At 46.3% G+C, this 16,246-nt stretch overlaps 1 protein-coding gene across 1 annotated transcript in view; it reads left to right on the top strand.

Moving 5' to 3' along the window:
* The window catches only part of Fng (Fringe glycosyltransferase), an 88,019-nt gene extending 72,046 nt beyond the window's left edge, over nt 1-15,973 (top strand). The window contains exons 7-9 of the mRNA XM_076791793.1: nt 9,932-10,097; nt 12,215-12,300; nt 14,300-15,973. Coding sequence (XP_076647908.1) covers nt 9,932-10,097; nt 12,215-12,300; nt 14,300-14,357 — 310 coding nt within the window. The 3' untranslated portion in view covers nt 14,358-15,973. The remainder of the gene's footprint in view (nt 1-9,931; nt 10,098-12,214; nt 12,301-14,299) is intronic.
* The last annotated feature ends 273 nt before the right edge of the window (nt 15,974-16,246 follow it).

Raw genomic sequence — 16,246 nt, 5'->3', positions numbered from 1 at the left:
CTAATTGGTAAGTCTTCGAGGAAGTTACGTGGCTCGAGACCCGTGGATCCCATCCCGGTCGGCACGTGTTTGGATATTTAAAGATCCCTCGATCCCTCGATCCCCTTTCGACGCCTCGAATTTTCCCATGGTTCGAGGCTTCCTCGTGGAAACTCTCAACTTTTTCTGCGCTCGGAATTAGATCCCCGGTGCATCTTTTCTTGGTCGCGACGATAAACGTGCTGTCGACAGCTCAGAAAAACGTTTACACCACGGGGAACATGATTTATGAACCTTCGATTATTTCCTGACACACTGCATGACTCTGCCTACGCTCGCAAAAATCTTGCCAATCGAAACAATAATAAATCACCGGGATAAAATCGACAAACATACTCCTCTCGGTCCAAACACTTTGCTTTACAATTTTTTAAATCTCCACTTACCTCTCGTTGATCTTTTTATTTTCAATTTTGGTGCTAGATCGAAGTATCTAAAGAATGGCAGGTTAATCAATTAAAAATGGTAAAATTTAACGTAACGTTTGAACAAAGAAAATCATTCGACTACATCCTGCCCAAATTTAATTTTATAAATTTGAACAGGGTGATTTTTAAACAGAATTTTCGAGAACCGACAAACCCTGTAATTTGTGCTATTCTATGGAAACTTTCTGTAAATCCGCTTTTGCGCGGCAGAATTATTGTTGTAAAATGGCGTAAGACAGGTTCCAATTAAAGGGCAAAGGGTGCACGTGTCTCTGGAGATCGAGGGCCGCGGATTTTCGAGCTGGCACCGGTATGCGGCCCGTCGTCGACGGGATCTATAGATCACCGGATCGGCCGGGCCACGTACTACACGTATACGTAGGAATGCCCAAATTGGTTTCACGAGCCGCGGGTTTATAGATGTACGGGGCCGCGATCGCGCAGAGGAATTCAATTAGGCGAGCAATAATGGAATCAAAGAGTTCCTCGAGCGCGAGCTTCTCCCTGGAACCCTTCCCCACCCCTTCGCCCCGTTACCCGTGCACCATCCCCCACCTTTTTTTTTCGGCCGTTCGATCCGTGGGATTTCGACGACACGTTTGTTTGTCTTGTTTCGATCGATGGTGGGATCCGCGAACAGATGCGCTGCCGAAAACCTTATTTATTCAGAAGCAAAAATAAACGATCCCCACCAAAATTTATCGATCGAATTACCGGTGAATTTATTGCTGAAATTAAGGTTTCTCAAAGAAACGTGATCGGAAGGCTGCAAAATAAAAATTGATCGATTGGAATTTACTTCTGTCTGTAACAGGTATAATAAGTAGTAAGCGGTGCATCGACATTCTCAATTTTTTAAAAACAAAAAAGCTTTTGCTCTTCGAAATTACGTCCGCCCGTTTTGGTCATAAATGCACGACACTCGTAAAATGTACAAAACGTCAAGAAAAAGCATACAAAGTCTCTTGCCGGTCGAGAACGAAGTTGACAATTCCAAGCGCGATTATTGAAACGAATTGATTAAAACGAACGAATTTCCAGGAGCACGCGTATATTCAATTTTGAACGACAGATTTGATTCGTTCGATGGGTGGGGCGTACAAGAAACGGCAGGGAAGACGTCCGGTTGATTTTATTGTCGGGATAAAAGTCGAGCCGGCCGGATCGTAAAGCGCACGTCTCAATTCCGGGCGGAGCGGTAACGACGTCCGGCATTCATGCGTCTTCGCCGCGATCGATATCGATCCGTCGCGTCGTGTCTTCGCGAACGATCGAGGAGCAGAAACGAAGCTCGGCGCACACCGTCCGTGTGCTCCCGGGGTTTCCTACCATTTCTGATCGGGAACGATCTTCTTAGGCTCTCTGGCTCGTCCACCGACGAATGAAGTGGCGGTACGTGCTCACGATCCGCCCGATAGTTTCATCCGGATGGTCGATCGCGATATCGATAGACAGGCCTCGGAGACAAGCGTCAGGATCCCCTTTGAGATCGCCTCGAGAGGAGACTTCATTCTGTCCGTGGTTCGGCCTCGAGACGTGTCCCCGACTCGAAATATTACCCTCCTTAGCGTCCCCGACGCTTCTAATTGGAAAATCAACGTGGAATCCGCGAGCGATCGAGATCCTAGAACCGCGGTGATGCCTCTTTGCTTGTCCCGGTTTTTGCTGGTAGCGGAATACCCAGTGGGATTTACTCGAAATCATTCTCGAAGCTCTGAATCGCTGATATTTTACCAGGTCAAGGGAATTTGAAGATGGAAGTACAGCAATGCCTCTTTAGATGCTCGCGGACTTCCAACTTTCCACTCGAAGCTGTATTTTGATCTCAAAATCAAGGTTTTCATCTGGGACGTGTATTCAATTTTGTTGTTTTGCTGTCTTATACCATGCACGAATGTTTACCGATTTAAAAATACAGTACTAGCCCTCTATTGGTCCCAGAAGAAGCAGAGTCGCCAGATCAACACATTTGTCTCCCCTCTCTGGCTTCCCCTTCTGTGACGCTGGCAGAGAGGGGGTAACTGTACTCCCCTCGATTCACTGAGCACAGGTGTAGGATCTCTCCTAAAAATTACCCTGTTACTTCACTCTGTCTTAGCAAACGCCTCTCCAAAAGTCCCCAAAACCGTGGAAAATCATTCAAAATCCACGGAAATTTCTCTCCACCTCGTGAAATCTGAGGGGGGAGGGTGAGGCTCGTCGAGAATGCCGAGAGTGATTGCACGGGGAGCATCGAGGAAGAAGAAGAAGGGGGCTATCAGCGAAATCTGTCCAGGGTTATTTAGCGGTGTGGACGAAGACGGAAAGCTGTTGGAGGGAAGAGGACGAGGATCCTCCGCGAGGGTCGCCCCTCCGCCCCTCCTTTGTTGTAACCCCGAAATTTCGATTTCGTCGTGGCCCTTAGGTATTTTAACGAGGCCGATATTCCGTGTCGGCGGTGCCGAAAGGACGACGAGGACGAGGACGAGGACGAGGACGAGGACGCGGCGACAAGCAGCGCCACGAGAACAGGAGGAGCCGGGCGAAAAAAGGATCGCAGAGGTCCTTCCCGAGGGGAGAAAGAGGGTACGCGATTTCGGGACTAATCTGGCCAATTAAAAAGACCCGAACCGGAGAGAGCGACTGGCCTACGGATTCGAGAATCCGCCGATGGTATTCGCTAATGAATCCTCTCCGTTCTCTTCTGTTCCGCTCACGAGGAGAGCAAGGTTATTCGCGATTCGATTCCTGCGGCGTCCGCGGCCTCATTTTCGCGTCTCTTCGGCCACCCCCCGTCCCTGTTTTTTTTCCCTTTTTAACGGAGCAGTGCCGGCTCCTCTAGCCGGGTCGATCGAGTCTCCAGGAAAACGTTAATTAGGAGAGCTCTCCTGCGACCCGCGTACGCAAACGGATTCCTCCTAATTGGACGCGCATAGCCCGGAAATTTTCGGCGACCGACGCGGCGACCACGCGGGAATCGAGCGTGAGAAAACCGGGGAATCCTTCGTCGAAGAAGAAATTGTTTATGCGAGCCCCACCACGCTCCTGTCGCGCGGTTTTAGGTCCGCTTTTGAAACGGTTGCGAACGGGTCCCTCTGTTCCAGACCGATTATGCGCGCGAGCCGCCATATCGACTAACTCCAGATCATGCGAAGTAGAGAAGATTTGTAACGAAACTAAATACGTATTAATTTCGTTTAAATCTAAACGGAATTCTATTTTATTGCAGTCGATGTATAGTCTCTCGAGAACACGCAAGCACAAACAAATATTTTTCCAAGAAATTATGAACGATGTGGAATTCCTGATCGCTGTAGCCACAAAATAAATAGTGCAAGGGGTTAAATAGAAATGAGATTTTTCCATAGGACGTTTGTATTGTACATAGGACGACGAAGCTAAAATTATCACGGGAATTAACGAATGCTGTTCCACCGTCCGCATTAGTCATCGGAATCGTCGACGGACGAGCTTAAACGATTTCAGAACCGGAAGTCTCGAATTAGATGGGGATAAACGAGAGAAGTCGGCCGAGTCGTCGAGAGAGAAATCATAAAGCCTGCAGACGGAAAGTAAGCTCGTTAGGCTAGGTCGCGCACACACTCCGCGTTGCATTTGCAATGCAACGAGGGGCCCCGCGACCGTTAAGAAAACCGGGAGGAAGCGCAGGTGCACACTCGGATAGGTAAAACAAGGTGACCGAGAGACCGGGAGCCCTGTTCAAATCTCCGGTTGCACTGTCCGGTTCGTGAAAGTCGCTATAAACTCGACTACCTACTGCACAAAAGAAACAACCCACCACTTTCCTTTCTCTAAAATTGGAGAAAGTTCAATTTCATCAAGTTCGAACAATTTTAATGTTCTCTTCGTTCGACATCGCCGGCAGAGGCGATCAACTGTGTGAAGTTTGCCGATTGTATGTTGGAAATCGCAAATATTAAACAATTCTATTCGTCGGCAATGTTACTACAGGCCAGTAAAGCAATCTTGTAAATTTTCAATCGGAAGATTCTTAGATGTTCAATAGGGACTTTAAGCATAAATTCAACCGAGTTCACAAATTATTGAGACAACTATGGAGGTAGTACTGTACTTCAAAAATTAATTCCCATCAATTTAATGCGAATTCTCGGTCTTGAGATTCTCAGACGTTCAATACGGACTTCAAGCATAAATTCAGGCGAGTTCTCAAGTCAGTCGTCAGTCATTGAGGGAACTATGGATGTGCTGGTGCGCTTCAAAAATGAAATCCCATTAATTTTTCTGTAAATTCTACATCTCCAATATTCGTCTCATAACTCAATCCCGACGTATCCGTCTCTATGCCGACACTCGTCCTTTAACGATTAAACGCTTTTACCTATAAATGTACCGTTAGGGTCATTAATTATTCACTTGATGGTAGTCGAGGCAATAAAGTAGCTGCCTGATTTCGAAAGGAATTGCTGAAGAGAACGGACTAAGGGCTCGCTTGCACAATTTTGACCGTTTCCGTGGATAATTGGTTCCTCGAAGAGAATAGTTCGGGAAGAATTCGATCCGATTCGGATCGTACAAAAATTTCGGGAAAGAGCAGCGATGAGAGAGAAAAGGGGAGAGAAAGAGAGAGAGCGAGAGAAAGAGAGAGGGAGAGAGAGGGAGAAGGGTGAGAGATGCACGAGCCACGCCGGACATAAATCGTGCCAATTAGAGCGGCGACCGGTAGTCACAAGTTCGGCGAGCGAGCTTCGTATATCGGCCGGCACCTCTCCGATTCGGTGAGAGAACACCGACGGACAAATGTCTCAAAGGCTCGCCGCCTATCGTAGATTTGTCTGCGGGACTTCCGCGGTATGTCCGAGAAAACGAGAATAAATTGGTCCGATCGGCAACGATACACCCGGGAGCCACGGAGCTTTTCAATTTCGAGAAACCGTGCCGCCATCGTCCTTCCGAAACCGCTGTGCAGGTCCTTTCCGCGAAACCGCTGCAATCTGTCGCGAACATTTTCATCCCACAAATTCCAAATTATTTCTATCGGTTCACACTTTGCCTACCCATTAATAAGAGTTCCAATGATTCTACTTACCGACAGGAACCTTAGAAAATTAACATTTATAATCTGAAACGAAATTTTCACGCGAACGTTACTGAAGGCAAATTGTTTCACTATTGAAATTGGATCCATTGGAAAATCTTTAGCCATGGACTAAAGACATTAACCCCTTGCACTACTATTTATTTTGTGATTATAATGATTAGGAGTTGTTCATCGTTCAGAATTTCGTAGAAGCAAAGAGATAGTTTTATTGTATGCCTATGTTTTCTACAAAGGATATACATATATCAACTACGACAAAATACAATTTTATTTCGGTTTAAAGGAAATTAATAACACACATGTTTATTGGATTCTCTTCAGAATCTTCGTCACGAGTCCGACTCGATATTGTAGGGCAAGGGGTTAAGCTGTTTTAATCTAAAAAATCACTGAACAAATAATTAAAAAAAAAAAATAGCTACGTGAAAGCTACATTTAAACGGATGCTCGCAGAAAAAGCACACTTCTCTTGCGAGATTGAAAACGCATCGAAGAAATCGATTTCCCAGAGGCATTAACCAGGTCCGCGACAAATGGCCGCCGCATAAATCGCAAGAAACAAACTGCCGCGTCGGCGTTCTTCTTCGAAAATTTGCACGCGTCATCCGGCCGTGATCGTCGTTCACGATCGTTCAGGTTCCCCTAATCAGGAATCATTAACGAGTGTAGGGCCCCCTCGCGCGGTAAATTGAATCTTCGCGGCCGTGAACGAGGAACGAAGCGGCGCGTAAAATAATTTCAAGCTTGTCGAAGCGTGGCGGAGCGTATTAACGAGCGTGACACTCGCGTGCCCGGTTTCCACCGTTCCGCGGTCTACGAATCGTTCCGATTCCGCTCGGAATCGGTCGAACGAAACGGGAACGTTGCTATCGAACGAAAATGAATCGCGTTATCGGGATAATCGATGGAAATTCGTTAGCGCCGTACGAATGGAGGACGGGGAGGATGCCGATTGTCGATCGCCGATTGCCGATCCCGGCTTAATAAATGCCGGACGGGGGGACTCGGTTTAATGCGACCAACCAGTTCCCGAACGAGGGAGAGCGAAAACAGGGGGACACAGGACGAACAAGACGAAGAGGACGAAGAAGAAGAACACGACGACAGCCGTGCCGCGGCAGGTGCACGCTCCACGACTAATCTACATGCGTGGAATGCCGTTAAATTAAGGAGCTCGCATCCTCTCCCCTCTCCTCCTCCTCCTCCTCCTCTCTCTCTCTCTCTGTCACGCTCTGTCTTTTGTGAATTTTTCTACGTCAGCTAACGCAAGCGAGAACTTCTTCTCTGTCTCCTTCTACGGTGCTTCTTGTACAGTGCTTCTCTGTTCAGTCAACGAAACAACTATGGAGGTACTACTGTACTGCAGAAATTAATTCCTATCAATTTAATGCAAATTCTCGGTCTTGAGATTCTCAGATGTTCAATACTTTAAGCATAGACTCAACCGAGTTCCCTAGTCATTGAGACAACTACGGAGGTACTACTGCACTTCAAGAATTAATTCCCATCGATTTTCTCAGATACACAAAAGGCATCTTCCAAATTGTCATTATAGGCACACAGATGAACAACTTAAAAATCGCGACCTTTAGTTTCTTCTTCGCATTTGCGACCAACAGCGATTTACATTCGCAAATACAGGCACAGATAAAAAACTTCAGAATCGCGATCGTTACTTTCTATAGCAATCTCGATAGCAATCTCTCGAAGAAAAATTCGTGTCGAATTTGAAAAAAGTGATTCGGCTTTGAAACCGTGTACGAATAATTTGAACACCGAGTGTACAGCTCCGAGCTTATCACGCTCCAGCGGCAGCAAACAATCCTAATTACTTTCCACTAATAAATAGCCGCTAGATAGTGTCATGTATCGTTGTTACACACCCCCGCGAGACAAGGGAACGCGATCGCTCGGATAAGAGACGCACACAGGAAGGGCCGCGGGAAGAGACGAGGCGAAACCGACTCGAGTGTTCCATTGTACGAAGCAATTAACTGATTTTCATAGAGACCACGAGAGGAGAGTTCGCGGGATCGTGTAAAGTGCTCGGGCACTTTCCGGGGGGGGGGAGGTTATGGGAAAAAAAGCCGCGGTGGCTAGGAATATAAGGAGGACTCCCCTCTCCGCGAATAAATTACGCGGCACAGAGGCGGAAAGTCACGCGATCCGGACCTTAAGGTCCTTAAACCTTTCGCGTGGCACCGGGGACACGCACGCGCGATTAAGATCGACAGGAAACGGCCAGCGGTGGGACACGATTTCCCTGAACAAGCCATGCTCCCCTTTTGTTGGCACCGGCCTCACGGCGAAATTCGTTTCCCCCGAAATTTCGCCGCCCCATTGTCGATGATTCCCCGGATTATGGGGCTCGACACACTCTCCGCTCGTACACACATCGCACAGAATAAAATCGCTCGAGAAACTCCTCTTCTCCGCCCATTTGTCACTCTGCTCCGGAAGTTTACCTGTTTCTCCACTGGGATTTCGAAAGAAATGAAATTGCAACTTACACCCTTCCCGAAGAATTTTTAACGCTCCACGGAACCGTGTCTTGGGACCTTTCACATGTCCCGCCGCCAAAATAACAAATTTGTACGTCAAGTGTGAGACATCGCCGGTCAATAAATGTTTTGTCCTTCTCCGAGTAATTTTTAACAAACGTACATGTAATGGTAATTATTCAGAAAAATGAAATTGAACACTGGAACTACCGGACCAGTTAAAATGACTGGTACCTAATGTTTTCTCTTCATAGAAGCTGATATTACAATAAAAGTTGTATGAAGTCTGAGTGGGCAGTCTTGTCACCGTTACAAAGCAATATACGTCAGTCGCATTTATTGCTCGGTAGTTCTAGTGTTAATAACTTACAAAAAAATTAACGATATTTATACATAACAATGTTAGCCAGTTTTTCCAAAGGAACTTTTCGTACATCGTGGTGTAAACGTGTAGAGAGACATGCTCCGCTTGTGCGACGGAGCGTCGAGCTGCGGTTTTCACGGCCGCGGATATTTCACGGGCGCAGTAAATAATAATGGTCGTTAGTTACGATCGAGGTTGTCCAGGGTTTTCCGGGGCGAGTTCGAGAGCCGGTCGGGTCGTAGACTCTAGGAATTTATTGTCCTCGGAAAGTCTCGTGGTGGCTGGTCTTGCTCCGGGGTGTCCGGCTCGTTCCTCTTCCGCTCTTCTTTCGCGGTGTGGCCGGCCACCCGACGCGCCGAGGTAATAAACACCAGATAATCCTAGGGAGAAACTGGGCGCGGTGCCCTAGGGAATCTCTGGTCGAACGGCCATGTGCCCACGGCGAAAAAGTATCGCGTGCGCGACGGGGATCGTTCCGTAACTCATACGAGGCGAGGTTCGACTTTAGTGCCCCGGCTGCTGTTTAGGTTTATGCAGGAGCGATTCCGCCGGAGACAGTTTATGGAACGGTGAAATACGAGGATGCTCTGGTCGAGGAGCCGGCGGATTTTATTCGATTCTCCTCGATTATTTACACGCGCGCACTATACTCGCTCGAGACGGGAATATTCGATTTACCCGTCTCTCCTAATAGCTGTCGTCTGTTCGACTTTCCTACCAGTGAAATATGTATCGTCCGTTCGATTAATCTTTATGCTCGTAACCGGAGCGTAGATTTGTATTTGATTTTAGTTAAAGCGTCGATTGTATAGATTTACGATGGAAATGATCGGATACAATTTAATACTGTGAAAACGTTTAAAGAATCTGGCAATCTTACCGGACTCTTTCCAACTCACTGAAACTATTAGAAAAATAAATGTCATTCGGCGCAGACAATTGTTACTTTTCAGAAAAATCCCAGAACACCCCACGAACGGTGCATCGTTATCAGATTATTCAACTTTTCGCCCGATTCTCCTAGCATTAATATGAAAGTTGCGATTCGAAGCCACGAAACTGCAGCGCCGCTTTGCGTCCCCCGTGGTTTAATATTAAATTGAACGAGCAACATGGTCAAATTGGGAACGGATGCCAAAGTCAATTTCATTTTAATAATAAAGTTTTTGCCGTCTCTTTATTCGGTAAAAAAAGAAGACGACGGAAAGTTGCGTGGACACAGCTTACCAAGAGCACACGGTAAACGGTGAACTGAAATTGAAAATAGCTGACCGAGTGCTCAGGCAATTGCCGCAAGAAACAAATGGCAATTAAATTATTAAAAATTGTCTGGAGATATTGGAGGGAGGGGGTGATCGATGGCGAGGTTCGGCGTGCGAACGTAGCTCGTATTTAATTTAAAATTATGATTTAATTATGCAGTTTGTTTGGACAGACAGTTTCCTGTCGGCCGTCGAATCGACGATACGCGTCGCGTCGCAAGTTGCGGCTGCGGCTGCGGAACCGAGCGCGAGTAACGATTGTTTGCTTTTGCTTCCAGAGGCGGAAAGTTCATCACGGTCGGCGACAGAATTAGGCTGCCCGACGACGTGACGATGGGCTATATTATCGAGTACCTACTGAAGAAGCAGCTGACGGTCGTCGAGCAGTTCCATTCACATCTGGAGCCGATGAAGTTTCTCAACAAGGACACGTTCGCCGAACAGGTCGGTACACCATGCTTTACCAATCTCTTGATCGACACCTGGAGCTGCGATCCGTCCAACGATTCGTGTAGCCTGTGCCCGTTCTTACGCGATTTCCGGTCAGATAATAGTTAGGCGATGCTCTGGCAAATTCTTTTTCTTAGAAATTCCCTACTTTGGCAATTTTATGCTCCGGCAATTCTTTCTCTTAGAACTTTCATACTCCCATAGTTTTATGCACTGGCAAATTTATATATTAAAAGTTCCCTACTTTGGAAATTCCATGCTCTGGGAATTTTTTTGCTTAGAAATTCCCTACTTTGGCAATTTTATGCTCCGGCAATTTTTTCTCCTAGAACTTTCATACTCCCATAATTTTGCGCACTGGCAAATTTATATATTAAAAATTCCATGCTCTGGGAATTTTTTTGCTCAGAAATTTTCTAGTTTGGCAATTTTATGCTCTGGCAATTTTTTCTCTTAGAAATTTCATACTCCCATAATTTTACGCACTGCCAAATTCATACATTAAAAATTCCCTACTTTGGCAATTCCATGCGCTGACAATTTTATGCGTTCAGATCGCATCTTTGGTCTCGAACATGTCCGCAGAGTCTGTTCCGCGCTCAATCTCGGCTGCGTTCCAATGATTAATTGATCCGGTACGAATGGGGGATTAAAAAAATTACAGCACAAGGGGATGGAGGGGTGCGTTGAGTAAAGAGAGAGAGAGAGAGAGAGAGAGAGACAGAGAGGGGGGGGGGTGAATTAAGATCGTACGGGTCGCAGTGTGAAGTCTAATCGCTGGTAATAGAATAATCTCTGCGGTGATTCACTGGGCGGCTGCTTTCCTTCACGGGACACAATGGCCATTATTTAATTGGTGCCGTTCGCGTCCGTTGTTCGGGAATTGCCGTCGGGCCGACTGACTCATGAAGAAAACCAGGTGACCATTATTGTACGGTCGCGTGATCATCGGGCCACCAGGTGCCGCCATTATCGCCCCCATCCGATATATTCCATCGCGCCATAATTAATAAATACAACGCGCTCTCTCGACGATTCCATCTGGCGTTGCGGCACTCCCTCTCTTGTCCTATCCGCTTCGCAATTCCTTTGGTACGACAAAAATTTAACCATAGCTTCATAAACCTTGTCGGAACGCGTGAAAATAATATCGGAAATATTAAAATGCTACGTCGAAGATAAAAGCATTTGTGCAAACCTTCGTTGAAGATCGAAGTATACAAATGTTCGAATATTTCAAAAAATGATCCTCGAGGATGGAAACACTGAAGTATTTTAGACAATTTCTCATGCAAACGTCAAAGCTTACGATAGAATAGAAACGAAATGGAATGTTATTTCTTCCCGTGATGATTTTAACAGACGAAAAATAATATATCGACATGTTTAAATACCGTTAATCTTTCCACAGTTGAATATTTCACCTACTCAATTTTCCTGCGAACGCATAAACCCGCATCGAGGATCAAACTGTTAAAATAAGCAGGAGTAAAGAAATAAAAAGGAACTTGACGAGGAATCGAAGAACGTATTTGAATGTTGGTTCAACGAGGAAAATACAGAAAGATTTAGCGATGAAATTCGATCAGATACTCGAGCCTAAAATTAAACCGTGCACTGGGCTCGAAGAGATAATTTCGAGTAAAGGGGTGTGCAACGTCTCGGGCAGAAAATGAACAGCGCGGAGTCACGTCGGTATCGTGAGCCCGATCGAAGGCAATTTATCCTTAACATGTTCCCGGGCAATTATTTCCTCCGTTGTTCGGCCGGATCGGTCTGCAGGAACGATATAATACTCGGAATTGCGGGGACACGGGAGACTCGCGAAAGGGAAATTTTCCGTTGGCCGAACGCGATCGTATCGCCGCGGCCGAATAACGCTCGCTGAACAAATATTTTCGTTCCGGTCGTGGGCAGAACTTGATCATGCGTTTGGTCTCGCGTTTCATGCGAGCTGGAGGCTCGGAGAAAACGACCGACGAAATCCGCTTCTGCCTTCGAGTGCTCGAATCCTGCCTACTCATTTCATTCGAATTTGTCTTTTTGCGTTCACTCTTTCGGAACGAACATTATATCAGGTTCATTTAATTATTCATTTTTCGTTGTTCCAGGTCTCGTTCAGCTACTCGAAGGGTCCAAGGGACGAGTGGAATATACTGAAGATCGACGGCTTCGACATGAAGGACGACCCTAAACGGTGAGTTCTTCAAATCGATTTTAAACCTTCGACCGCTTCGCTCGTCTCTCTGCTTCAACTTTTTTCTGTTCCATTTTCCTCTATTTTATCGATTACTAGACTGTGGAGTTTTAGGCAGTATGAAAATTGTCCATGTTAATTACAAGACACAGAACTTCTTCTTCTCCTTTTGATAATGTTATCGAGTCGACAACAATACAACAGTACTTTGAAATTCCTTAAATGCTTTTATTTTCATTTGTCTACCGATCTTCGGTCTACCGATTCGCACGATCATCCGAACCAACATCCATTACCAGCGTCCCCATACGCACACTTTGAATTAGGGACCACAAATGTTATAACGAGAAAGAAAAACAGTCATGGAATAGCAAGTATTTCATCGACTAAATTATATTTTTAATGGCTGAATGACGAATGACTGAAAAGTGTTTCGACACCAGAGAGATGATGAAGCGCCTTCAATTTCCCGACTCGACTGTCGGGAATCAGAATTTTCATTGAAGGGTTCCCGCGGACTTCCTCAATCCCGCGGGACCGATCCGTCAGGTTTACGATCGCGGCATAAAAGGAGTAATTAGCGGCTTGCACGTAACAGAATAGTTCCACCCCTCTGCCCCCCCCCCCTTCCCACAGACACGTTCTTCGTCAGGTTTCTCGTATCATTTTCCCGTTTCTTTGACCCGCTTCGTGTCTTCCTTCGCGAGCGGCGCGGCGCGGCGCGGCGTTCCTCCGTAAACGCTTCAATTGCTTGTATAATTGACCGAGCCGTGTGGCTAGACGATGATGCACGACATACACACGGTATAATATAACGAAGAACAGAAGAGAACACAGTCGGAAGAACCGCGGTGCCCGGAGAGGTAATAACGAACACCGCTTTAATCGTCTTTATTCTAATTACCGGTTGCGCGCACTCGCGCGACCCGTTTCTGCGAATCTTCTGCCCGCCATGCCAGCCGGAAAGATGGAGAATGTCTTCTTCATGGACGTTGGTTTCTTTCCTCGGACCTCTGGGTGTTAGATTTTGGAAATTGAAGGAGCAGAAGAATACAGAGTAAAGAGAGTCAGGGGGAATAAAATATATAGTTCAAAAAATATCGAAGCAAACTGGAGGTTCGAAACCGGAAAAGCCAACAGCAGAAAAGCAATTCCCTGGCGAGCAGGATCCCGAATTCCCATCACGCGTCCCATCAGAAACCGAACTCGGACGCTCGTAAAACCGCAACAACGAACAAATATTTAACGAAGGAGAGCCTCTCATCGATAATTCCTGAAGATGCAGCTTTCTACTTCGGCCGGCAACTTTTCCTCGTTGATAGTCATGGAAACTTCGCTTGATCTCCACGGAATCGCGATGGACAGACCCGTGACCGACGATCCGAGATTCCAAACTTTCTCGAGCCAAGTCGATTCTCTAAGCGTCGGATCTCAAGCAATATTCCTGTGTTCCTGTACTCATATTCCAATATTCGTACATTCCTACATTCCTACATTCCAACTTTCCATCATTCCTATATTCCTACATCCCAACATTCCTATATTCTTACATTCCTACATTCCTACATTCCTACATTCCAACATTCCACGTTGCAACACATCAACATTGCAACGTTCTCTCTTTTCCAATATTCTTTATTCCTCATCCTCTATCTCCTGCTCCAACATTTTCTCTGCACTGTCGTTTTTCTCTCGCTTTCGTTTGCCCCTTTTCTTCAGCAAGATAATAGTTCAGGGACCCTTTAACGATCCTCACGACTCCCCTAGGGCATGCAAAAGTTCTCTTCGACTCTCTCTCTCTCTCTCTCTCTCTCTCTCTCTCTCTCTCTCTCTCACACACAGTCTAAACACTGTTATGCACCTCTGCAACGCGCTGCGCTCGCACGAATTAGCTGTTTTAACGGTGGAAGAAGAAGTCAGCGACTAACATAAGTTCGGAAAACGGATCGTTAAGGGAGCCAGGAGTGATCACGGTGGCGTCGGTGTTTTCTGATTGCAGATTCAGGTCGATCCACTGCCATCTGTTCCCCCACGTGGCCAATTGTCCGCACAGATGATGAGCAGCCGTCTGAGCCGTCGCCGGCCGAACACGGGGACGAAGGAAACGGGGCCGACGATCGATCTCGATCCACGATCCAACGAGCTCATCACCGTCCAGCTACGGGGATCCGGATCCGCCGCCTCGTTCCTCGCCGTTTTGTTATTCCGTTCGCGATCGTTTGTACATTGATCTTTGTACGTACCTCCGCGCGGCTCCGCGAACATTTTCCCGCCGAATGTTGCGCCGAAGCTCGCGATACTTCTCTCATCATTCTTTTTAAAGCGAACGGACGAAGGATCGACGATCGGAATCGTCGAATTTCCTGCTCGGAGGTCGCGGGGCAACAGGCTTTAATTTTCGATTAAGTTTCCAGGCTGGTCCGTTTTCGCGTCGACGCGGACCGTATTTATGGGACTCGACAGCGAATCCCGACCTCGCGGGGAAAACCGCGGGAATGGTTTCCCATCCGCGGAGAATTTATGGTATATAGATTGTACATAGAGCGACCGGTATTTGTACATAACAGATTGCTAGCCTAATATTGCTCGAGGACTGCGACGCTCCGCTCTCGCACGAGCGGAACGAACGAACGGAAAAATTGTTTGCTGGCTCCGAGGACTTTTTAATGATTACGCTTAGGTGTTTGTAGCGTGGTTTGTATATCTCTGTGAATCATCCACCGTGCGATGTCTGTATTGTAATATAGTTTTAACTTCGAACACCTTTGCGAAATCATCGAGGCGAGGTTTCCTCTCGAGCAGTCCTGTCCAGCAATGTTTTTCCGTTCCGTATAAATGTATACACGGTGTCTCGAAGCGATTGTACCATAGGACGAGAGATGCGAGGAACATTTGGCGACGCTCTCGCGAATGAAAATTACCTTAAGCTAGTCTCTTGCGAGGAAGCCGATGGCCGTACAATGTGATATTTAATGGGTGCGAGTGGATTCGCGATTCTGCTTTCGCGCGTGGAACTGGAGATCGGCCGAGCTCCCACAGAAAAATATTTATTCCACCCCACCCACGATCGAAACCACTTTTTAAACACAAGCCGATCGACTATTTTATTTCGGTCCTGTTTCTTACAATTGATGTCGGCAATTTTTTATTTTGCTCGGTGATCAACGTTCTGGTCATCTTAGCTGCGAAAGAAACGTTAAAGCAAGTGGTTAGACCGTTTTTTAAACGCAAAAATAATTGATTACCACTTCAGCGTCCTCCTGGGATTTATATCGAAGGAGATAGAAAGCCTCGGGAGCAGCTGTGACTTCGAAATCGATTTTTCCAGGCAATTTTGATTTTGCGTGAAGATCCGCAGTCACAAATCGGTTCTGAAATATTAAAGCGAGTGGTTAGATCGTTTTTTAAATGCAACAATAATTTATTATCGCTTCAGCATCCTCCTGGGATTTATGTCGACGGAAAAAAGTCTCGGGAGCAGCTGTGACTTCGAAATCGATTTTTTAAGGAGATTTCTGTGGGCTGTTCGAAATCGGACGAGTTTTCCTTTTATTCCCGTTCTCCGCGCCGTTGATCGAATCAGTGTGCAATATTGAGAGAAAAAGTGTGAGAGAAAGAAAAAAGAAAGAAAGAGAGGGAGAGAGAGAGATATATATATATATATATATATATATACATATATAAATAAAATTTGCTTGGATTAATTGTTTGCTTTCCCGGGCGAAAGATCCCACGGGAATGGCTCGTGTAATACACCTGTTGCGTCAAACGCCGGGAGAAATGTGCGAAAAAGTGGATTCCGCCGAGTGGAATCGGCGAGCCCAGCGATCTACGATTGTACGTTGTAACAATGATGTTTTATATAATACACGATATCCATATTACAGAGGCGAGTCGACTTCCTGTGAATTGTTTCCATTGTTCCGTGGAAAACTCGTTCCCGTTT

This window comes from Halictus rubicundus, chromosome 8, assembly GCF_050948215.1.
Source record: "Halictus rubicundus isolate RS-2024b chromosome 8, iyHalRubi1_principal, whole genome shotgun sequence".
In the NCBI taxonomy this organism is placed as follows: Eukaryota; Metazoa; Arthropoda; class Insecta; order Hymenoptera; family Halictidae; genus Halictus; species Halictus rubicundus.
Note: the sequence above shows the minus strand (reverse complement) of the source record. Positions and strands in the feature narration are given on the sequence as shown.